Source organism: Mirounga angustirostris, unplaced genomic scaffold, assembly GCF_029215605.1.
Source record: "Mirounga angustirostris isolate CCGP_5_RB_7025 unplaced genomic scaffold, mMirAng1.0.hap1 SCAF_1, whole genome shotgun sequence".
In the NCBI taxonomy this organism is placed as follows: Eukaryota; Metazoa; Chordata; class Mammalia; order Carnivora; family Phocidae; genus Mirounga; species Mirounga angustirostris.
Window position 1 is genome coordinate 215,362,507 of NW_026991709.1, and position 22,923 is coordinate 215,385,429.

Consider the following 22,923-nt stretch of genomic DNA (forward strand, 5'->3'; position numbering starts at 1 on the left):
ACTCCCCACTCCACCAGCAGTTTCTTCCTAAAAAGAGGTTTTTATTGCCTTTGGTCCACAGTCAACATTTCACATTATCTCTGGGTCCCAGGGCTCCTGGATGGTGGCCAGTCCCCGGGGAGGACCTCCGGGTGGGGATCCCTGTGCAGTACTTGGCGGAGGAATGGGGACAAGTACAGGAAGGTGGGGGGGTGGCTTTGCCTCAACCACTCAGAACTCTGTTGTCCTGCCTCAGTTTCTCCACTAGCCCCCAGGGCGAGCCACAGGTGAGTCCAAGAGGGCCAGAGAAATCCAGTTCCTCACAAGACCTCAAATATTTCGGACTGTGGCCTGGCCCTCTCCCAGGGGACCTCCTTCCTTCCCAGCATCCCCTTCCACCATCCCCCCACCACGGCCTTGCAAAAAAAAAAAAAAATTCTTCTTTCATTAAAACTGCCTGAAACTTCTGTGGGTACAGAAACCACAAACTGATCAGCAGAGAAAAGGGAAGAGAAGGAGAGGCAACCGGAAACCATTCAGGGCTGGTCCCCTCCCTGCCCCGGTTTCTTCCCCCAGCCCCCCACAGCTCAGCCCAAAGCCTGCTGGGAAACCTGCGGCCTGCATGAGCCCCCAACACCGTGCAGATCGGCATGTGCTTCACCCCTTCCCCACAAGCCCTCAGCTGGTAGCGCTCAGACAAGGACAAAAACAAGACGAAAACAGAAGAACCCCAAAACCACACAGAGCGATGTGGGGAGACACCCTGCATGGTGCCTCAGTAGTCGGCCTCCTCCCGGTGGTAGGGTGTGTACTCTGGGGCCTCCCCGGGGCCCGGGCAGTCGCCTGCAGCCGCTGAAGCCCCATCGGCCATGGGGCCTTGGGGGCAGTACTTGGGGTCATAGATCTGCCGGCCCAAGCCAAAGACCTGGCCACTCTGGTTGGCACCCTGCGTGTAGCCCATCTGCAGGGACATGGAAGAGTTGTCACACTTGTCGGTCCCCAGCTTGGTGTCGTAGATGTGCCGCCGGGTCCCCGGAGCTGTCATGCCCACCTGGACAGGGAGGAGAGCGCTTCAGGGCTGGAAGAAGATGGGGGAAGGAGGCCCCGGGAGCCCCCGCCCCAAATTCCCCCACCATCCCCAGCTGTCTCTGCCCTCAGCAGCAGCTCCGATGGGGTCCTTCCCCACCCCGCTTGGACGCCCCCTCTGTTCTGCCTTTATGCTGAGTTGATCCCCATGACCAGTGACCCCCTCCCTGGGAACCAGGGGCATCTGGGTCCAGCTCTCCCTGCCAGCCAGGAAGCTCCCCAGGTTGGGGCCGAAGCCCCCCAAGAACCCGAGAGTCCCAAGACCACCCTACGGACACTTGCAATGTGCAGGAAAAGTGAGAATCACAGGATCTAAAGATACCAGGGTTGACCGGGCCCCTGGGCAATCCTCTGAGGGAGACTGAGGCCCAGAGCCCAGCAGCAACTTCCCTGGGGACACACAGCAAGCTGAGCAGAGCAGGGAAGGCACAGGCCAAGAAGCGGAGAGAAATCCAGGGTGGGATTCTCTGTGGGAGGCAGCCATGGGGACAAGGAGGAGACCACGGGGTTTGGCGGGGTGGAGAGATGGGCGGGGACTGGGGGGCCGGGGCGGGGGCCCCACCTGGCTAGCACACTTGTTGGTGCCCATCTGGAGGCTGATGGTGGAGTGGTCCATGGGGGGCAGGATATGGTTCTTGGGGTCGTACAGATGCCTTCTTGTGCCGTATGCCGTCATGCCCGACTGACTGGCACATTTGTTGGTGCCCATCTGCAGGGAGGTGGGCAGGAGAGGTCAGCTGTCCTCCACTCCCAGGCCTCTAGATCCGTCCCCGAACTTGAGGGGGCACGGGGCTGGACAGGGCCTGGGTCCCACCGGCAGACCCCACCCCACCGTGGCGGACACAGGGCTAGAGGCCGTGGGCGCCCACCTGGAGCCCAATGACACACTGGCCCGCCTTCATGGTGGCGTCATCGAAGTTGCGTTCCTGCTTTTCTGAGTATTTGACGCCAATGTCCACGCCACTCTGCAGCCCCTTTGTCTTGGCCTGGAGGGGAGGGGTGCTGGGAGTATCAAGGAGGGGCAGCCAGGACCCTGAGCCAAGCCCAGACCCGTGCCACCCTGGGGATTGGGCTCCAACCGCCCCCGACCCACCTGCCACCCAGCCGTCTCGCTCCAGGGCACAGCTCAGGACAGGAATTCCGGGAGGCGTCCTCACCAGCCACCCTCGGCCTCCTTCCATCACCCCAACCCTCCAGCGACCCACCTGCTCGCCCGACTCCTGCCCCTGCCCCTGCCCCTCGCTGGTCTTCCTGCCTCCACTCCCCACGTGGCGGCCCCAGGGTGCTCCTGAAATGCCATTCCGCACGCAGTTCCCTCCTCCTGAAATGCTGTTCCAACCCTGCCTGGTCACTAGACCCCACACATGGCCCGATTCCCCCTTCTTCAGGCTGCTTCTCACAATTTAGAACTTATTTATCATCTATAAGAAAGGGACTGAAGATCGAACCCTAGTGCCTACTCAGGTCTCTGGGGGATGGTGGTGTGTCTGCTGAGGCTCGCAGATTCTGACAAACGGCCCCACTCTGGCACGGGGCTCTGGTGCCGGGGAGGCTGCCTGTCGCCACTGAACCCCACGTGCCTGGCACCTTGGGGCAGGAGGGAATCCAGGGCATCCGTTAGTCCACGTGGACCTCAGCGTGGGCCCCAGGCGGGTCGCTGCCTCTCTCTGGGCCTCACCTTCCCGGCCAGGGCGAGAAGAGACACCTGCACCTGCGTCATGTTCCCGCTCTCAAACAGGTCGTTGGCCTCAAACAGGTCCACAGGGTTCATGCCGTAGCTGACCATGGCCTTGATGAAGGTGGACAGGTTTTCCAGCTGGGGGAGGGAGGCAGGGGAAGGACCGTGAGGCGACCCTGGCCCGCCCACCTGCCGGGCAGAGGCGGTCCCGGCGCCCCCTCCTCGTGCCGCCGCAGCCCCTCACCTGGTGCCAGTTCTGCATGGAGCGGTTGATCTTGGGGACAGAGCCTGGCTGCAGCTTATTCATGAGTCTGGGGGGACACGCGGGGAACCTGCATTACTGTAGGGGAACCTCAGAGACCCCAGACACCACTTCCACTCTTGGTCACACCCATGCCTCCCCAAGCAGCCTCGCTGCCTCTCTCAGGCCTCAGTCCCCTCCTGGGATGCACGCTTCACTGGCAAGGAAGCAGAAGCCCAGGAGCGACGGGGGTGGGTGTCAGGGCCACGGCCGGGGGCGGTGAATCCGGGAACTCCCAGTCGGCGGGGAACGGCAGGGACTCTCCCGCTGCAGGGAGGACGGACAGTAAGGATGCTCATCCTTAGTAACACAAGGAAACGAAAGACGAGGAAGACCCGAGACCCGTCGTGGGGAGAGGGGGCAGGCTTCCTGCCGTAGGTGGAGCGTGACCGCAGGGCGCGGGGCGGGCAGGGCACCCAGCAGCGGCCAGCACACGCACTCACGTGCACAGGATAACTCCGTCTTTCAGACCCTTCTGGAAGTCGGGCCCGATGGCGAGGCCTGTGAGTCCCTCGATCCAGCTGCGGAGCTCCGCCTCCTTCTGGGGGTCGTACTTGGACAGGAGCTGGAGGGGCAGAGGCACGGGAGGGGGTGAGCCCAGGGCCGCCGCCCAAGGCAGCTCCAAGGCAAGTAGAGGCCCCACGGCCGGCCCTCCCCTTCGCCATCAGCAGCTCCAGCCTCACAGGCGCAGACACCCCCGGCCAGACTCACTCGGGCTCCGGGCGACTTGCGGCGGCCCCAGCCCCGGGCGCTCCCTGCACCAGAGAAGTTGCCTCTTCTCTGCTGTTTTTAAATGGTTGTGAGATGCACTTGACGTTTACCATTGTAACCATTTTAAAGTGAACAGTTCAGTGGTTTTTAATACACTCACGATGTTGTGCAACCATCACCTTGGTCTAGTTCCAGAACATTCCATCACCCCAAAAGAAACCCTGTCCCCATCAGCCGTCACTCCCCGTCCCTCTCCCCAGCCCCTGTCACCTCTAACCCCCTTCCCATCTGTGGGTGAGACTGTTCTGGACGTGTCACCCACGTGGACTCACACCCCGTGTGGCCTTCTGTGTCTGGTTCCCTCCCTGAGCGTTGTGGGCTCGGGGTCCGTCCCCGGGGCCGTGCGTGTCGACACCTCACCCCTGTTCGAGGCAGAGGGACGTTCCTGTGTGTGGATGGACACGTTTACCTGTTCATCCATGGATGGACATTTGGGTTGTTTCTACCTTTTGGCTATTGAGAATAATACTCATATGAACATCCATGTACAAGTTTTCTTTCTTTTTTTTTTTTAAGATTTTTATTTATTTATTGAGAGAGAGAGAGAATGATAGAGAGAGAGCATGAGAGGGAGGAGGGTCAGAGGGAGAAGCAGACTCCCTGCTGAGCAGGGAGCCCAATGCGGGACTCGGTCCCAGGACTCCAGGATCATGACCTGAGCTGAAGGCAGTCGCTTAACCAACTGAGCCACCCAGGCGCCCCATGTACAAGTTTTCAATTCTTGTGGGTACATATCTAGGAGTGGAATCGCTGGGTCACGTGGTAACTCTATGTTTAACATACCAAGGAACCACCAAACCCCTCTCTGTTCCTTGAACTGACCATACCAGTTACTGCCACAGGGCCTTTGCACAAGCTGTCACTTCTGACTCAGATGTTCACATGGCTGGGTCCCTCCCGTCAATCCACTCACCAGTCCAGCTTGAAGGTCAAGTCCTTGGAGAGGGCTTTCCTGATTACCCCAGCTATGAAGTCCTCCTCATACCCCTGTCTCCCCCACCCTGCCTTATTTTCCTTCTAGCTTTTCTCTTTATACAATATACCTCCTTGCTTATGATCCACCCCTCGAATTTCGCCACCCAGCTCAGTGCTGTCTCCACAGTCCCAGGATGGTGGGATAAAAATGCTCATGGTCCCCCCATCAGTGCACACCATTACCCACAAATACATACACGCACCCTGTTCCCAATGGCAGCATCTCAGGGCACCAAAGGCCAAGAAAGCCAGGGGCCCAGGGAAGCCCCAGTAAGTCAGGGACTCCCAGACCAGTGTGTGGCGTGGGCAGACATGGTCAGCCCCAGGGCGGCTGGGGAGGGGAGGTAAGAAGCTGAGTCCAGTCCCCGTTCAGCTGCAGACTGTCCAGTTCAGTGGGCTTTTTGCTCTAGACCCACAGAGATCCTTGCCCTGGACACTTTCCCTTCCTGTCCTTCTGCCCCCACCAGGGGACCGGGACCCCAGAGCCACCCTCTGTAGACCCAATTCCTACGCTCAGCTCTGCTCCCAGCTCCCTTATGGCCATGGACACAGTTCTCTCCCCGTGCCTCAGTTTCCCTATCTATGTTTGGAATTGTTTGCACAAGGGCCTTCTGAAGCAGGCCCCACCTCTTGGTTCCTGCATATAAACACCCCCCCCCCCCCCCCCCCGCTGTGGGATCAGGGCCAGGCTGATCTGAGTGCAGTAGAGACAAAGGCAGGGAGGCTGGCCTGCAAACTTGATCCTCCCCCGCCCCCCTGCCCCCCTGCCCCCCGCCCCCACTCCATCTCCATTCCCACAGCCCTGCAGCCCTGCCCTGAAGAATGACAAGCTGAGCTTGAGGCAGGCCGGCTCGTCTGGACACCTGGCATACCTGCCCAGCTGGGCCGGGTCCCTGATGGCTCCTGGGGGCCGGGGTCCTGGGCAGAGGCGCCTGGCCAGCCCCGTCTGCAGCAGTCGCCTGCAGCAGTCGCCTGCACCCCCCACCCCTGCTGCCCGGCCGGCCTTCAGCACATTCCTCCTCGCCGCAAACTGCCAGGAATGCAGCTGCTGCGTCCCTGCTAAATCGGGACCAGCTGTTCCCAGAGGTCTAGACCCCCCCAGCCGGCCGGAAATCCAGTGACTGCTCAGGGACACGGTGGACATCAGCCTGCCTTCATGCCAACCAGCCTGGGGCAAACTGAGGCACACGGGGCCAGGCAGAGGTCTCCAGAGGTCTTAACGTCCTCTTAAGTAGCTGGTAAAGTGGACAGGGCGTGGGTTTCAAGGCACAAGAAGCTGGTTTCCAATCCTGGTGCGGCCCAAGTGACCGTGACAAGCTAGCCACTGCCCTGCCCATTCTCCAGGCCTGCGAACTGAGGGCTGGTCACAGGGAGCCTTCTGACCTCATCCCAGACAGAGCAGGTCTCCACATGCCCCAACCCACTCCGTCTGCGGAAGCTGCCTGCACACCGGCCAGGGTGCCACCCACTTCCTGCTGCGCCAGGGGAGATGCAGGCGGCTGCCCACCAGGGCCGGTGGCCATCAGGCGCTGGAGGCAGCGGGTCTCGGTTCGAGTCCTGACTCTGCCGCTCGAAAGCTGTGTGATTCTGGGCAGCTGGTGTGACATCTCTGGGCCCCACGTACAAACCCACGGGGCTCTTAAACTTCCTTGGCGTTGAGCGGGGCAGGACACGAGCACCTACATGGGTGGCAGCGTGTGAACGTTCACCCCATGCCATTATTGCTGGAGTGGAGAAGAGCATGTTTAAGGAAGGTTCTGGAGCCTTAGTTCCCCAAGCCTCAGCCTCCTTCCGTCTAAGGGGCTGGAGGGAGGCTCCTGGGAGCTCACAGAGGCCATGCAGTCTCCCCGGGGTCCGCGATCCCTGGGGTGCCCGAGGGGCAGGTGCCCGTGTGGGGTGGGCAGGGCTCTGCCTTCCACATGCCCAGGCAGGCTCCCAGGGGCTGCTGGCCGTGGGGCTACGTTCCCAGGTGCCCCGAGGGAGGGTGGGCAGGGATGACAGACTCCCCTCTGGCTGGAACGGCCTTGAGTGACAGGCCTAGGACATCTCCCTGGGGCTGGGAGCGCCCCCTGCTCCCCCCTCCCTAGGACGGACCCTGCTGTGTGACCCTCCACAAGCATCTGCCCCTCTCTGAGCCAGATCAACAAGTGCTTTCTCAAAAGTGTCTCCCCCAGGCCCCATCCCGTGTTTCTAAGTTACAAAACTCACGCCTTTTAGGATTACATTCAGGGGGCTCCGGGCATCCTGTAGACCCCTTTGCTATTGCTTTAACTTTGTCAGATGGGGACAAAGAGAAGCTACCAGGGAGCAGCGGGGCAGCCCCCTCCGTCCCAACTTCCCCCTTGGTGACGTCCCCGCCCCCCGCCCCCGCCAGGTGTTAGAGGTGGGGAAATTCCTGTGGGGGGGCCACACCCTTTCAGAACAGCGCGGGGAGGGCCCCACTCCCTTTCCCCTCCCGAAGCTTGTGTGGCCAGGGAGCGAGGAGGGGCGGCTGGGGTCCCCGCAGACCCTCTGGGCATTCTCAAGACCTCGCAGCGCCGGAGGGGCCGGGGCTGTGGGGCTGAGGGGGTTCCGATGGGGGAGGGCTGGCGGAAGGGGTTCGACCCGACCGCGCCTCGACGTTGGCGGGCGGTGCGGGGCCGCAGAGCTCACCGCTCCCCCGCAGCTGGGGAGCCTCGGGGACGACGCCCCCGGCACAGCGGACGTTCGGGGGAGGAGCGCCATTCTCCTCCCGGGTCTCAGCGCCCACCGCCCGCCACGCGCCGGGGGAGCCCGGCGGGGGTCCCGGCCCTGCGCGCGGCGCGGCGTGCGACGGCCTCGGCCGGCGGGCGCGGGGGGCGCGCCCCTCACTCACCCGGTTCTTGACCTCGGCCGACAGCCCGTACGAGGGCCCCTTGTTGAACTGCGTGGAGCTCATGGCTGGCGGGGCGGCGGGACGGGACGCGACGGGACGCGCCGGGCGCGCCGGCGGGGGACGCGCGGGCCTGGCCGCCACGCCCCCGCCGCTGATTGGCCCCCGGCGCTCATGTCCTTATAAGGCCGGGACGCGCCGGATTCCTGCGGCCCGCACTTCCTGAGCCCCCTCGCCGCCCCCGACCCCCGCCCCGGCGGGGCGCCCACCGTCGGCCCCGCGGGACGGCCGGGCCACAGAGGCGCGGAGACGGCCCGAACCAGGCAGTCCTGTCCTCTCCCTGCTGGGAGACCCCCGGCGGCTCTGTCAGCCTTTCCGCACCCTTCGGCCCGGGGATTTGGGGCGGGACTCTAATCCCCCTGGGGCACGAATGAGGCCCCCTCTCTGTCGCACAGAGGCGCCTCCAGCTCTACCCCCTTCCTGGGAACTCCCACAGCTGGGTGGTGGACAAGGGAACTAGGGCAGGCTCCTCAAGGGAGGGGCCTTTGGAGCTGGGGCTTTGATGGATGAGTAGGAGTTTGCCAGTCCAAAAGGGATAGTGTTTCCCAGCAGAGCAAAAGTTGCAAAACCCTGAAGAGACCGTCAGTGGCTGAAAGCATGTGGAGGTCGATCAGCTAGGTTGGGGAAGGGGGGTTGGAATGAGAAGGGGCTTTGAATTTCCCACTGAGGAATGATAGGGAATGCGGAGGGAGTAGAACAGAGACTTGAGGTCAGGAGATGTCCTGGGGGTAGAGCTGAGGCTGTCGAGTTTTCGAGGCCAGGCACACACTTGGTGCTCAACAGGTGGTGTGTGCTTGTACAGATAATCAATCAATCAAGCAATGACAGAACAAATGGATTTACTTGTTCAGTAATTCATTCATCCATCCACTGACACAACTACTCATTGCTCAAATGCTCCCTGACATGGCTTCTGGGCCATTCCCTTGCTAGGAGATGCTGGCTCGCAGGAGACCTTAGCTCCATCCCTGCCCGTTCCTGGAAAGACAGAGCCGGGCACAGACCCCCACCCCTGCCCTATGTGAGCAAGTACGGGACAGAAAGAAGAGTCTGAACGAGGGATGGAGGAAACTGGAGGGGAAGTGGGGGCTCCAGGAGAGGTGTCAAGGAAAGCTGCATGTAAGAGGGGGCATGGGAGATGGGGTTTTAAAGCATGAGTAGGAGTTTGACACATTTGACAAGCAGCTCATTGGGCTCGGTGAGGGCTCAGAGATGACTCACCACTCCCCTTCCATGGGAAGCACACCTCCCTGGCTCCCCAACCCCTGGATATCTGTTACCTCTCCACCTCTCATTCTCCCATTCCATCTATCTGAAGATCCTTTCTTCAGGGTTCAAGTCCTAGCCGGTGGTCTTGGGTGAGTCCCTTCGGTCTCAGTTTCCTTGTCTGTAAAAAGGGGGAACCAGCACACAGCGGGGAGTCAACAATGAGACAGTGCGGCTCTGAGGGTGGGGACAGTGCAGTCTGTTGGTATCTAGGTGGGGAGCTGTGAGGGTGGTAGGATCCTGGAGCAGGGGCGGGGGGGTCAGGTAGATGCCTTGTGGATCCTGCTGGGGCATGGGAATCCGTGGGACCCACGGCGTGGTGGAGAATGGCAGGAGGAAGGGTGCTCAAGCCTGTCCCCTGGCCCCCACTCCAGCCTATGGTGGTCAGTGGCTGCCAGCAACATGCCCATGGGTCTCCTTGCCATGCCCAGCCTCTGGTGCTTGGCCAAGGAGTCGCCAGTGACTCTAGGGACACCATCCGCACTGGGAGGCTCTGGGATAGAGAAGTTGGATGTGACACCTGCCTGTGCCCACTCAGGCAAGCATGTTCGCAGGGCAGTGCCTGCTGGTGTTCTGAGGCGCGGGACCCCCAGAACTCCTATCATGCTGTCCATCAGGGACAAGGGGGGCCAGCCGGCAGCTCTGCAGCCTTACCACCCCCTCCCAGTCGAGCCCTCCAAGTGTGGTCGGGGCGCCGGAGGAGGCCCAGGCTTCCCTTCATAGATTTTAATTAATCCTGGCTTAAAATTAAATTCAGATTTTGCAAAACATCTGAGCACATTTGGAACAACTTGGGGATGTGTGTTTTCCTGTTCAGTGTAAGTTTTACACAATCTAGCTATGGATGAATATTTCCAGAGACACGAGCGTGGGGACTGAGGTGTGCGGGGCGTGGGGAGCGCGCCCCCCAGATCTGGAAGACCTCATGCAGAAGAAGGTATAAATTGGTACCTTGTTGGGCGCCTGGTTGGCTCAGTTGGTTAGGTGACTGCCTTCGGCTCAGGTCATGATCCTGGAGTCCTGGGATCGAGTCCCGCATCGGGCTCCCTGCTCGGCAGGGAGTCTGCTTCGCCCTCTGACCCTCCCCCATCTCATGTGCTCACCCTCTCATTCTCTCTCTCTCAAATAAATAAATAAAATCTTTAAAAAAAAATAAAAAAATAAATTGGTACCTTGTTAACTTTTCATACAGATTGCATGCTGAAAGACATCACTAAAACTGTTCTCTTCTAGTTCTTTTAACATGGCTTAAAATTTAAAATCACGTGTGTGGTCAGGCTCATGTTTCTATTGGCCCGCGCTGTTCTGGACCCTGGGCCAAATCCAGATTCCAGGTTTGGTTTGGTTTGGTTTGGTTTTTTTGGGATGGCTCTTGAGCTAATAATTTTTTTTAGGGGGCGTACATTTTTAAGTGGTTGAAAAGAATCCTTTTCTGCAGCATGTGGAAATCCTATAATATTAAAGTGTCAGCTTCGAGACAAAGTTTTACGGGCACCCCGCTGTGCTCATTCATTTACAGCTGCCTTCATGCGACTCCGTCCTGAGCGGAGCTCTCTCTGGGCTGCCAGGCTGAGAATACGGGCTTTTTGGCCTTTTACAGAAAATAGTTTCCCCACCTGGGTTCTAGACACTCAACCTCCCAGAACTCAAGAAATTCAGACTCAGACATCCCCCAACTCAGAATCCTGGAGTCTGGAAGCTTAGGACATTATAATTTTCGAAACTCCGCCTGAGGACCTCAGACTTATGGGATTACACAATTCTGTATAATCCTTTGGCCTCCGTGCCCCCCCCTTGGAGCCTGACTTCAAATCCCAGCTCCCCACGGGCTGTGTGATTTCATGCAGCAAAGACACTTGGCGTCTCCAGGCCTCCTCTCCCCATCTGGAAAGCTCCTCGCAGCCCTTGGGTTTGCTGTCAGCGTGAAATGGGTTAATTTGTCAAGCACTCGCAGTACCACAGGGTAATCTAAGATAAGGGTTGTCCAGTCAACACACATCAGTATTTTAGGAATTCTGGCCTCCGTTGGGAACCTGGCAAGGAGGTCTGGGACCCCTGCAGCTGCCCTCTGCCCATGACCCCCAGGGACTCACTCATTCCCCCAGGACTGACCCCTGAGGAGACTGCAGGGGATGTGGAATGATGCAGGGCTCAGGGGGAAGGGGGTGTCGGTCCTCCAGGTACTCTAGGGTGGGACCTCGGTGATGCCTTTGGGGCAGGAGGCCACAGCTGGAGGACCTGGGGTTACAGGGCCCCCCAGAGCCTCAGCCTCAGGTACTGGGTTGGGGGCTGGGCCTGGGGTCCTGGTGGCAGACAATCATCTCAGGACACCTGCAGGCAGAACAAGCCCAATGCGGACAACAACAAAACAGTAACAGTAACAATAGCATCTCAGAGGACAGAGTGGGGGACCTGTGAAATCAGGTCAGGAGCCTCCCTTGCTCCAAATCGGCTCTGCTCCCCGAGGCCCCCTCCCCCGAGATGTCCTCCAGGACCCCTCCCACTGCTGGGTGAACTCTCCACCACACCGGCCTTCTCACTGTGCCCCAGTCCCGTCTCAGGGCCTTTGCCCTGGCTGTGCCCTCTGCTGATGCTCCGTCCGCCTGGCTCCTTCTCTGCCCTCCCCCCTGTTCGACAGTCAGCTTCTTGTGCGCCTCCCTGGACCCCCAATTAACTCTCAACCCGCCCCAGACCGGCTTCCTGCCCCTTGGCCACCAGCACAGCCCAGACACCTAGCAGCCGTGCCTTCAGCACCCTGGGACACCCAGCCCAGCTTCTCACTTCCCCGACGGTCCCCCGAAGCGTGGGTGTGGTGTGGCATTTGGTCCTTCTCTATCGCTTCAGGCTGAGACTTCCAACTCTCCTTGGCCATTTTTCTTTTTTCGTGACGGTGGCTTTCCGAGGAGGCCAGCAGTCGTCCACTTGCTTTGGTGGCCCTGAGTTTCTGCCACATGGCAGGGAGCTCTAGACAGCGCCTCAGCCACAGGTGGCCATTTCAGTGTAAATTACACGCATAAAAATAAATGGCTACATTTCACATGCTCCAGGCCTTGGACCTCGCTGGACAGATGAGCAGCTCGCGATGCCACCCCCGGCCCCACCCAAACGAGGCTGGGTTTAGGCTGGGTTTACCCTCCAGGTCAGAGGGACATCTGCCTGCCTCTCTGTTGGGAAAGACCATTTTTTCCTCCCTTTGCAGGTAACAAGTGATTTGGGAGTAATCCAATGATTTCAAGAGTGTGCATATATTGAGCTCTGTGCCAGGCCCAGCTCTACGTGCCGGGCACTCTATGAAACAGGAAGAGAATGATCTCAGCCTCCCTCCTGGTCGTGGTGGAGTAGGACACCATCTGAGCGGCCATCTCCTGGGTGTGGGCCTCCCAGGACCACAAAACCTGGCGGTGGATCTGGAAGGTTCTCTCAGCTTCCTGGTCACAGCTGAAAGGTCTCCTCCCTCTCTGACCACCTCCCCCACATCCTGGACTTTCGCAGAGGCCCCGTCTGCCCCCCTCACCGTGGGATGCTCGCCCTCAGGAACCAGATCACACATCAGTCTCCCCGCGGGTCCTTGAGCTCTGTGAGGGCTCAGGCCCTGGGGCACCGGCAGCCGCCTTCCCCATGTGCAGCAGGCCTGGCGTCCACTGTCCTTGGCCAGGGCAGCCGCTCGGGCGTCCTCGTCCCGTGCTCCCACACTTCCTGTTGCAGCGGGGAGCGTGGCCTGGAAGCACGTGGCATACAGTAGCACTCAATGAGTGTTCACCCGGTATTTCCTAGGCGGTTGAGCGGCCTTTGGAGGACCACTGACGGAGGGAGCTCGAGGAGCGTGCCAGGCTGTGTGCGGCCGGCCGGAGGGCGGGGAGTGGGCAGGCACGCCTCTGCGCCTGCGGGTCTGAGAACCCCCGCCCGAGTTGCCGGGGCTGTTCAGGGGCCAGGTCCGCACTGCTCGTGGTCCCGCGTTGTCCCCGCTGTCGCCCCTCGTGCACCCAGCTTGCGCGGGGGGCAGGGGGCAGATGCGCACCGGAGCCGCGCCCGGCCCGGAGTCTGGAGGTCGGGGAGCGGGCGACGGCAGCTGAGCCTCCGGAGCGACCCGGCTCACGCGAGGAAAACTAGCCCTCGCCGGGCCACCGTGAAGCGCGGAGCGTGGCTCGGCCCCGCGTCCGTCCTTCCCTCTCGCGCATGCAGCAGGCGCTCTCTAGATGCTCGCGCCCACCCACCGTCGCGGCGAGCGGCGCTCTGAAGCAAAATATGGAACGCTTCACGAATTTGCGTGTCATCCTTGCGCAGGGGCCATGCTAATCTTCTCTGTATCGTTCACAATTTTAGTATATGTGCTGCCGAAGCGAGCACGACTACGAGGTCCCACACAGAATTATTTAAAGTCCAAAAGTAAAATCACTTTACAGTTAGGCCACACCGATGTAACTGCACGCACCGTGATTTTCCTAGGGTTCCGTGTAAATGGCTATCTCCTACCATCACGCCTGCCCTGAGCGTCTCTAATCACCTAAAGCCCTAGATATTGACTAATTTAATCGCCCAAGTGCGGCTTCGCAGACGCGAAGGCTTGTGGGGGATGATATGCAAAAGAGGCCCGGACGAGACGCGGCCCCGCCCCTGGCCTGCGGAGAGGGCGGGGCCGCTTTGGGCCGGCCGCCGCCATCCCAGCGTGCCCCGCGAGCGCAGGGGAGCCGCTCTTGCCGCCGCGGCGACTCGCTGGCGTCAGCGGGCCGCGGAGGCGGAAGATGGCGGCGGCGCCGGCGGCCGGGCGTCGGTGAGCAGCGCGGCCGCGGCGAGAGCGGCCGATGGCGGCCGGGAGGCGCCCTCGGGGACCCGCGGGCCGTTAGGGCGCGACGGTGGGCGGCATGTCGGAGCACGCGGCGCCCGGGGCCCCCGGGCCCGCGCCCAACGGCGGCGGCGGCGGCGGCCCGGTCCCCGCGCGCGGGCCTCGCACCCCCAACCTCAACCCCAACCCTCTCATCAACGTGCGCGACCGGCTCTTCCACGCGCTCTTCTTCAAGATGGCTGTCACCTATTCGCGGCTGTTCCCACCCGCCTTCCGCCGTCTCTTCGAGTTCTTCGTGCTGCTCAAGGTGACCGAGGCCCCGACCCCTGACCCTTGACCCCAGCGGCCGGACCCCCCTCCCAGGTCTGCGACCTCTGACCCCGACCCGCGGGGGCAGCGAACCCCTCTCCTCCAGGCCCCGTAGTCTTGCGACCGGCGGCCCCCGATCCCGACTCCGGAAGCCTGCGCCTTTCCCGGGTCCCTCACCCCTGGAGGCGGGAGCCCGGGAGCCCGGGAGCCCAGCTCTGACCTGCCAGGGGTCTCCTCCCAGCGCCGCGACCCCTGGCTGTGCTGCCTGGCATCCTCAGGCCTGGCCCAGGCCTGCCCCCAGGCTTGGGCTCCCCCAAATCCGGGGGATTCCAGACTCCCCTCTCCGCTCCCCCCTGCGCAGCACAAACCCCATGCCCACTCTCCCGCCCTGGAAGCCGCCCCCCACTTGGGTCTTTTCCTGCTCCTTTCTTTTCCTGGGGCTCGCCCCTTCCTTGGGACCTTCCACCCACCCCCTCCACGTAGCCTCTCAGGGGAATGTGACCCAGCTGAGGACACCTCGCCAGGGTTGGCGTCAAAGTTGGAGCCGGCTCTGCTGCCCTAGCAGGGGGCCTTGTGCGAACTCCCTTCCCACCTTCCCTCGGGTGGCCCAGAAGTGTCAGCCCGGACCCCAGCTCAGGGAGGACTGGCCCTGGCCTAGGTCCTTCTAAGAAGGGGTCTCCAGCAGCTCTGCCGAGGAGGTTCTGGGTTCCTGAGCAGAGTGGTGGTCCAGGTTGGGCCGCTGGCCCTTTGTCTCCCATCCGAGTGCTCCCACACTGGGGCTGGAGACGGTAAGATCGCCAAGTGAGCTTCGGGTGCCTCGTCTGCCGAGAGGGGGCTGATGCTGGCATTCGAGGCACCTGGGGTGCCGGCCAGAGCAGGTTGGTCAGGAGCTGGAGGCACGCTGGGGTCAGGTGGGAGGAGTGCAGACTTGGTCGTTGGTCCTGGCCTGCCACAGTCTACGGGAAATGCACTGGTCCCTTGTCTGCAAGACCGCCTGATGCTGCGCGGAGCCAGCCTTCCTGCTCCTCCCTCCCCGCAGCCCCCCAGAGCATCCCGGGCCCCCTGTGGAGGATTCCTGAATCCGGCTTCCTTTACTGGGCTCCTGGGTGTGTGGACAGAAGTCCGTGTGTGGGTATGATTTCCTGGGTAGAGGAAGCACTGCCTTCCTCAGATGATGAGAAGGGGTCAGCCTATGCTGAGGGCAGGTCCTGGTCGCCTCAGTTCTAACCCGCCGCTTCCTGACTTGGGAGCAGATCGTGTGTTTGGGCCAACCTGGCATACAGGTGTCCCTGGCATGGTCGTCAGGTGTCCTGGGAGGCTCTGACTCCTGAGCTCTCCTCTTTGGACCAGGGTGCTGGGCCGAGTGACCCGTGGGCTAAAGCCTGGAGACCTCGTGTACCTCATGAATCTGCCCAACCCCTGGTGTCCTTGTTTCACTCATCTGCACAGTGAGGCCTGGGCCCGGCTGATTTGTGAGGCTGCTGCAAGTTCCAGAAAGCTCCTCGTCTTTGCTTCCTGCCTGCCCAGCTTCCGGTGCCCTCGCTGCAGAGATGGAGGTCCCTCTGTGGACTTCCTCGTGGCTGTGTCTTCCTGTGGTCCCTGTTGTGCTAAGCTCACGGCTGTGAGGCAGCCCAGGCCCCTCCGATCCCCCGCTGGGCCGGCCTGTGGGGGGCAAGAGGCAGTGAGTGGGCTGCGGCCCATCTTCCGGCAGCCTGGGCTTCCGCCTCTGCTGGTTTTCCTGGCATCGAGGGCAGACCAGGACCTCCTGAGTCCTGGGGCAGCGGGCACCAGGTGCCCCAGCCTGTCCAGTTGGACTCTGAACCTTGGGCAGCCTCGCCCTGCAGCCACTGAGCGATGCCTGCAGGGTAACTGGGGGGCTCTGATATTCATTGCCTTTGCCCCCCCCCCATGAATGGAGGTGACCCTCGGGGTCGCTGTGATGTGCGATAGGTGTGTGGAGTGCCCCAGGGTCCTTGCTGTGAATGGGAGTCCCTGAACACATCCTCTGTGCCACCTCCTGCCTGGTTCTGGGACACAGCGTTGAGAGGGCAGAACAGGAGGGAGGGAGAGAGCGGGGCATGGGGTGAGACAGTGGCTAGGTGGGGCAAGGTCTGTGTGAGATCAAGCAGCCTCAGGCCTCAGCGGAGGCAGCCAGAAATGCAGCTGCAAAGGCACTGGGGCTGGCAGGTCAGCAAGGCCAGTGGGGCTGGGTGTGTGGGGTCACATGGAGTGGCAGAGATTGGGGGCCTGTGGGTCCTCTTGCAGGGCTAGCTACTGTCTTGCCTGGGCAGATATGGGTGTGATAGGTCTTTGGAGGCACCAAAGCTGTGTCTGCCCCCTTGTTCCTTTTTTTTTTTTTTAAGATTTTTATTTATTTATTTGAGAGAGAGAGCACATGAGAGAGGGGAGGGTCAGAGGGAGAAGTAGACTCCCTGCCAAGCAGGGAGCCCGATGCGGGACTCGGTCCAGGGACTCCAGGATCATGACCTGAGCCGAAGGCAGTCGCTTAACCAACTGAGCCTCCCAGGCGCCCCTGCCCCCTTGTTCCTAATGGGGAAACAGGCCCAGATTAGGGCACGCCTTGTCAGGTAGGATAGGGAGCTCCCCGCTTCGTCAAGGGCAACAGACCCGAGGCCTTAGGGCAGGCGGAAGATGCTGGTGGGGAGACCCCCTCGAGGAGTGCTGGAGAGGGAGGTAGGGTGACACTGGGGACTTGGGGCCACTCTGGGGTCACACACATTGGTGCCACCGGCCCCCCTCATTTCACGTGCCCTTCCTCGGCAGGACAGGTGGCTTCCCTCCCTTGGGGTCCAGCTTCCCCTGTCCAGCGTGTCCTCTGGGTTTAATTCCCAGCTCTACCTCTCCGGGCCCTGTGGCCTCTGGTTAGGTTTTCTCATCTGCAAACTGGGGTGGTGGCAGACACGTGTGTCCCCGGGAGAAGTGCCTGGACAGCCCCTGGCACCAGGCCACGCTGCATGCTCAGCCCTTTGTGTGAGATCTTGGTACATCAGGCAGCCAGAGCAGGCGGTGTGCTTGACGTGTGGGCCTGGAAAATGTGGCCAGGAGCTTAGCACAGGGCATGGCCGTCTGGCCTCATCCTGTGGCTGCTTTGGGTCCCGTTCCTCCCGTCTCCGCTTGGCAGTCTTGGGGAGAGGGGCTGGGGTGCTGAGGGGCACTGGGTGGGCCGGTCTGTGGGAGGCTCTGTGGGCATGTGGGGCCTCAGCCCCAGGCAGGGGTTCCAGCTCTGCTTGCAGCTCCGGCATCTGTCTTCCGCGACCTGAGCGGCACCCTCGTCGCTGTCCCGTGGGGGCGCTTATGGCTGCAGGCAAAGGAAGTACAGTTCATGTTGACCCAAGAGAGGAGGCTCTGGAGCAACTGCAGGGGCGGGGTGTTGGCCACGGGATTGCGGGCTGGGCCCAGGATTGCGGCAGCGTGCTCAGATGTGGAGCTGCTGCGTCCCCCTCTGGTCCCGGCCCCCGTGGCCGGGCCCCAGGGTGGGAGTGCACACTCTGCTGCCCAGTCTGCAAGGCAGGCGGTCCATGGCTGGTCCCGGCAGCCTGTGTGGGGCTCCTGGCGCCCCTGCCGCTGGCCGTGCGGCCATGGGTCGCAGGTGTGTTGAAGGCTGCACTGGCCCGTCTGAGGAGAGGCAGCCCCTGAACACCCACTTTTCCCAGAACAGTGATGGGCGTCACATCGGGCCAGCTGGGCCCTCTTCCCAAGGGTTGGGGCCGTGGGTGATATGTGGGCGTGTTGCCCGAGATGCAGCATCCAGTCTGGGGGACTGACACTTGGCCAAAGTCCCCATGAGTAACACAACCATCTTGGGGCGCCTGGTGGCTCACTCCTTAAGCGGCTGCCTTCGGCTCAGGTCATGATCCCGGGGTCCTGGGATCGAGCCCCGCATCGGGCTCCCTGCTCGGCGGGAAGCCTGCTTCTCCCTCTCCCTCTGCCCCTGCTTGTGTTCCCATTCTCGCTGTCTCTCTCTCTGTCAGATAAATAAATAAAATCTTAAAAAAAAAAAAAACGCAAGCATCAGACAGAGACGTGGGCTTCCGGGGGAGGGAGCGGCCCTTTTGATGCTCCTACTTCAAGGCAGGCGAAAGGTGCTGTTGGTGGGGTGTCGTAGGGCAAAGTCTCACCCACCAGCCCTCCTTCCTGCAGTGTGACAAGGGCCAGGTCACTCTGTTGGGGGGGCCGGCCCAGGCACAGTGGGGGCTGAGCAGCACCCCGGGCCCCACCCATCCATGCCAGGAGCACACCCAGTGTCCCCTGGGGGCAGGAGCCCATTTTACAGATGGAGGGGACGTGCCTCCAAGAGGCGCAGCACGCTGGCCTTGCCAGCCCAGGAGGGGTGCAGAGGGCGCCAGGCCGGGCACGGGAGGCTCTTTGTAGCTGGTGAGGTCAGGGGTGCTCGGAGGACAAGGCAGAGCGTGAGGCTGCTGGGCAGGCCTGAGCCCAGTCTGACCCATCCCCCGGTGAGGGTCCTGCACGTGGCCGAGAGGGCATCCCCACTTCCTCAGGGCCGTCCTGGGACTTGCCGTGGACCCGGGCTTCTCCACTGACCGTCTCCTGCCCCCAGGCGCTCTTCGTGCTCTTCGTCCTGGCCTACATCCACATCGCCTTCTCACGCTCGCCCATCAACTGCCTGGAGCATGTGCGGGACAAGTGGCCACGGGAGGGCATCCTGCGTGTGGAGATCCAGCACAACTCGAGCCGCGCGCCCGTCTTCCTGCAGTTCTGTGACGGCGGCCGCCGCGGCAGCTTCCCTGGCCTGGCCATGGAGCCGGGCAGCCCAGAGCCGGAGGAGGAAGAGGAGGAGAAGCTGACCGTGGACATGTTCGGGAATGCGTCCATCAGGGTGAGCGGGCCAGGCGTGCTGTGCGTGGGGGTGTCTGGTGAGCCAGTGCTTCATCTGGTCGCGGGCCGCTGGCTCCCCCCGGCCTGCTCCTGCTGGTGTGGCCTTGGGGGGCGGGGACCGCGCTGGACGACTCGGGGCCTCGGGCCATTTCCCAGCCCTAGTGGAAAGGGACTGACCCATTTCTGGGGGCACCAAGGGCAGAGACCGCTGAGAAGGAGGCCCCTGGTGGCATTGGGCCGAGAGCTCGAAGCTGGTGCTAGCTGTCCTAGATGGAACCGCTGCCTGTGGGGTGGGGAATGCCCTGTCACCGGAGACGTGCAGGTGGACGCCGGCACTGGCAGGGGTCAGGTGGATGTGGGGGGCCCACAGCTGGAAGGGAAGGACCTGCGGAAGTAGTTAGAGCCTGGGCTCCTGTGGTTGGTGCAGACCTGGCCAGGCAGTCCCAGCTTCAGGGTGCAGACCCTTCCCTAGAGATGGTCACTTAGGGGAGTGTGGTGTTGGGGTGGGGGTCTTTGGGAGGTTACAGGCCAGAGGCCTTCCAGCCCCGGAGGTGGGGGGCATCCCAGCGGGGGCTGGGGGTCACAGCAGCCAGGGCTGGGGTGCCTGTCCTTGCAGTCAGCAGAGGAGATGGGCCTTTGGGCCGGGCCGCTGATGCCCTTCCTCTTGGCACTCCGCAGTTCGAGCTGGACATTGAGCCCAAGGTGCTGAAGCCACCGGGGGGTGCTGAGGCCCCGAATGACAGCCAGGAGCTCCCCTTCCCAGAGACACCCACGAAAGGTACGCCCCGTGGGCCCTTGGCCAGCTCAGTCAGGGGAGCAGGCGACTCTTGATCTCGGGGTTGTGAATTCGAGACCTGTGTTGGGTGTGGAGATTTGTTTTCTTTCTCTCTCCTTTTCTTCCTTTCTAGATTTTTATTTCTTTATTTACTTATTTGAGAGAGTGAGAATGAGCACGCGCACAAGTAGGAGGAGAAGCAGAGGGAGAAAGACAAGCAGATTCCCCGCTGAGCGTGGGGCTCGGGCCCCGGACCCCGAGATTATGACCCGGGTCGGAGGCAGACACTTAGCCGATTAAGCCGCCAGGCGCCCTGGGCAGAGAGATTTCTTAGAAAATAAAACCTCCTCCCTTCTCTGGGAGCCTCCTCTGTGAGAGGCGGGCGGCAGGCAGGGGTCCTGGGTGGCGTGGGTGGTGCCTGCTGGGAGGGGTCACCCAGCCCTCTCAGGGAAGAGGCCTAGACCAGGGCTCCAGGGCTCACGGGGCTCATCCCCGCAGTGTGGCCGCAGGACGAGTATGTCGTGGAGTACTCACTGGAGTATGGCTTCCTACGGCTGTCACAGGCCACGCGACAGCGGCTCAGCATCCCTGTCATGGTGGTCACCCTGGGTAAGTGGCCCCAGAGCGAGGAGCGAGGCAGTGGGCTGTTGGGGCTCTCAGGGCTCCCGGGAGGGCGCCTGGGGGCGGCCCAGAAGCACTTGGGTCCAAGGTCCTGGGGCCGTGTCCACTCTCCAGCCGCGAGACGCTTCCTCCCTCCGTGGCGTCCTGGGGCATCGGGGTCACAGCATTGCTCGGGTGGGAGCCCTGGCCAGACACTCCCATCGTCTGCCTGCCTGCAGACCCCTCGCGAGACCAGTGTTTTGGGGACCGCTTCAGCCGCCTGCTCCTGGCCGAGTTCCTGGGCTACGACGACATCCTCATGTCCAGTGTCAAGGGCCTGGCCGAGAACGAGGAGAACAAGGGTTCGGCGGCCCCGGCACCAGGAGGGGGCGGGGTGTGGGGCAGTGGCTGGGCAGGCGCTCACGGCCTCCCCCTCCCTCTGAGCAGGCTTCCTTCGCAACGTGGTGTCCGGAGAGCACTACCGTTTTGTGAGCATGTGGATGGCCCGCACGTCCTACCTGGCCGCCTTCGTCATCATGGTCATCTTCGTGAGTGCCGCGGGGGCGGGCTGGCGGGGCGGGGCGGGCACCGGGGCGGCCCCTCCCTGAGGCATCCCCCCGGCCCTCGTTTGCAGACCCTCAGCGTTTCCATGCTGCTCAGATACTCCCACCACCAGATTTTTGTCTTCATTGGTGAGTCTCCCTGCTGGCCGGGCGGGTGGGAGCGGTGGGCCCTGCCCCAGGCCCACAAGGCCCCCTGACCACCCCACCCAGACGCCAGGCACCTCACCTGGTCTGCCCGCCCGCCACTCTCTGCCCACAGTGGACCTGCTGCAGATGCTGGAGATGAACATGGCCATCGCCTTCCCTGCGGCGCCCCTGCTCACTGTCATCCTGGCCCTCGTAGGTGAGGACTTCTCCCTCCCTCCCTCCCTCCTGCCTCCTGCCTCCCCGCCGCCTGGCCCAACCGCCCGGCCTCCCCATAGGGATGGAGGCCATCATGTCTGAGTTCTTCAACGACACCACCACGGCCTTCTACATCATCCTCATCGTCTGGCTGGCCGACCAGTACGATGCCATTTGCTGCCACACGAACACCAGCAAGAGGCACTGGCTGCGGTGAGCACCCGGGTCCGCGGGGGGCAGGGCGGGGTCCGTGGGTGGCGCCTCACTGTGCTCCCTGCAGGTTCTTCTATCTGTACCACTTCGCCTTCTACGCCTATCACTACCGCTTCAACGGTCAGTACAGCAGCCTGGCCCTGGTCACCTCCTGGCTCTTCATCCAGGTGAGGGTTCCGCCTCGCTCCCCGGAGGGGCGTCCAGCCTGTGCAGGGTTCCGTGGAGGCCGGGTTGCTGGCTCTGGCTGCTGGCCTGACTCAGCACCCCCCCCGCCCCCCCAGCATTCCATGATCTACTTCTTCCACCACTACGAGCTACCCGCCATTCTGCAGCAGATCCGAATCCAGGAGATGCTGTTGCAGACCCCACCACTGGGCCCCGGGGCCCCCACGGCGCTTCCGGATGACCTGAACAACAATGGGGGCGCCCCGGCCGCCACTCCTGACCCTGCGGGTCAGCCCCCCGCCCTGGGCCCCAGCTTGCCGGGCAGTAGTGGGGGCCCTGGGCCCGTGGCTGAGGCACCCAGCTCTTTGGTGGCCGCGGCAGCCTCGGTGGCCGCAGCGGCCAGCAGTGACCTGGGCTGGATGGCAGAGACGGCTGCCATGATCACAGACGCCTCCTTTCTGTCTGGCCTCAGTGCCTCTCTCCTGGAACGGCGGCCCGCTGGTCCGCTGAGCCCTGGTGGGGGGCTCCCCCGGGCCCCCCAGGACAGTGCCCCTTCCATCAACTCCCTGGCGCATGACACAGCGCCCCCAGCTGCCGGGGTGAGTGGGCCCAGCCCCGCACCCACAGCCCCAGTGGATTCACCCCTGGAGGTCGGTTCCTGAGCCTTGGGCAGCTGACCGCCCCATCCCTGGCCATGTAGGCCCACTGGGTATGACCAGGCTGGAGCCCTCAGGTGTCGGGTAGGCTGTCCCGGTGGTTCTTGGGGCTGCCTAGCCTGCCTTGGGTGGTGTCAGGGTCCATCAGGTTTGCCCAGAGTGGGGCTTCTCTTCCCCTGTGTGGGGCCTGCCGGAGGCCTGTCCCTGCTACGTTAGTGGTGGGCCCCCTCAGCCAGTGAATAGAGGCAGCCCGAAGGGGGGGGCCTCCATGGAAGGTCCTGGAAAGGGCTGGTGAACTGTGTGGAGTGAGCTGTCCGTCGGTAGCAGAGCTGGACAGGTCTCTAATAAGGTGAATGCAGGTGTCCCGGCCTGCTCAGCTGGTGCTCCATCATGCTCAGTGCCTTTTCCACGGCCTCTGACCCCAGGTGTGTGTACCAGGGCTGGGGTCCCGGGAGGGCAGAGTTCATGCCTCGGGCTCGGAGATCAGGTGTGCAGGCGCCAACATGGAAGGCAGTGGCCGGGTGTGGGCCAGCCCTGCTGGGGTGGGAGTGGGACGGGGCTGGTGGCCAAACTAAATCACTCGGTGAGGAACGCAGAAGAGTGCTCATTCCATTCTATTTAATTGCAGTGTACAAAATTGTGTTTGTATATAGAATAAACTGTTGACGGCGGCGGGTCAGCGTCTGCGTGCGC

General features: G+C 62.3%; 2 protein-coding genes and 1 non-coding gene across 5 annotated transcripts; 1 reads left to right on the forward strand and 2 right to left on the reverse strand.

The window, feature by feature from the left end:
• Positions 1 to 20: 20 nt before the first annotated feature.
• On the reverse strand, positions 21 to 7,804 carry CNN2 (calponin 2). 2 transcript variants are annotated; one of them, XM_045863502.3, is made up of 7 exons: positions 7,645 to 7,804; positions 3,488 to 3,609; positions 2,988 to 3,054; positions 2,744 to 2,881; positions 1,935 to 2,051; positions 1,628 to 1,774; positions 21 to 1,030 (listed from the first exon to the last, which is right to left on the reverse strand). In XM_045863502.3, the coding sequence occupies exons 1-7, from the start codon at positions 7,705 to 7,707 to the stop codon at positions 755 to 757; spliced, it is 930 nt and encodes a 309-aa protein (XP_045719458.1). In that variant the 5' UTR covers positions 7,708 to 7,804; the 3' UTR covers positions 21 to 754. The 2 variants fall into 2 exon arrangements, with proteins under 2 accessions (XP_045719458.1, XP_064429805.1); XM_064573735.1 differs by lacking the exon at positions 1,935 to 2,051.
• A 5,402-nt stretch (positions 7,805 to 13,206) lies between these two features.
• On the reverse strand, positions 13,207 to 13,314 carry LOC123834944 (U6 spliceosomal RNA). The gene has a single exon (XR_006788519.2). It is a non-coding gene; the product is annotated as a U6 spliceosomal RNA (small nuclear RNA).
• A 350-nt stretch (positions 13,315 to 13,664) lies between these two features.
• TMEM259 (transmembrane protein 259) lies at positions 13,665 to 22,901 on the forward strand. 2 transcript variants are annotated; one of them, XM_045863503.3, is made up of 11 exons: positions 13,668 to 14,057; positions 18,639 to 18,917; positions 19,595 to 19,694; positions 20,190 to 20,300; positions 20,531 to 20,653; positions 20,739 to 20,839; positions 20,926 to 20,983; positions 21,114 to 21,197; positions 21,277 to 21,409; positions 21,477 to 21,576; positions 21,691 to 22,901. In XM_045863503.3, exons 1-11 carry the CDS (start codon positions 13,830 to 13,832, stop codon positions 22,234 to 22,236), a joined length of 1,863 nt encoding a protein of 620 aa, XP_045719459.1. In that variant the 5' UTR covers positions 13,668 to 13,829; the 3' UTR covers positions 22,237 to 22,901. The 2 variants fall into 2 exon arrangements, with proteins under 2 accessions (XP_064429811.1, XP_045719459.1); XM_064573741.1 differs by lacking the exon at positions 20,531 to 20,653 and having other exon boundaries at positions 13,665 to 14,057.
• The last annotated feature ends 22 nt before the right edge of the window (positions 22,902 to 22,923 follow it).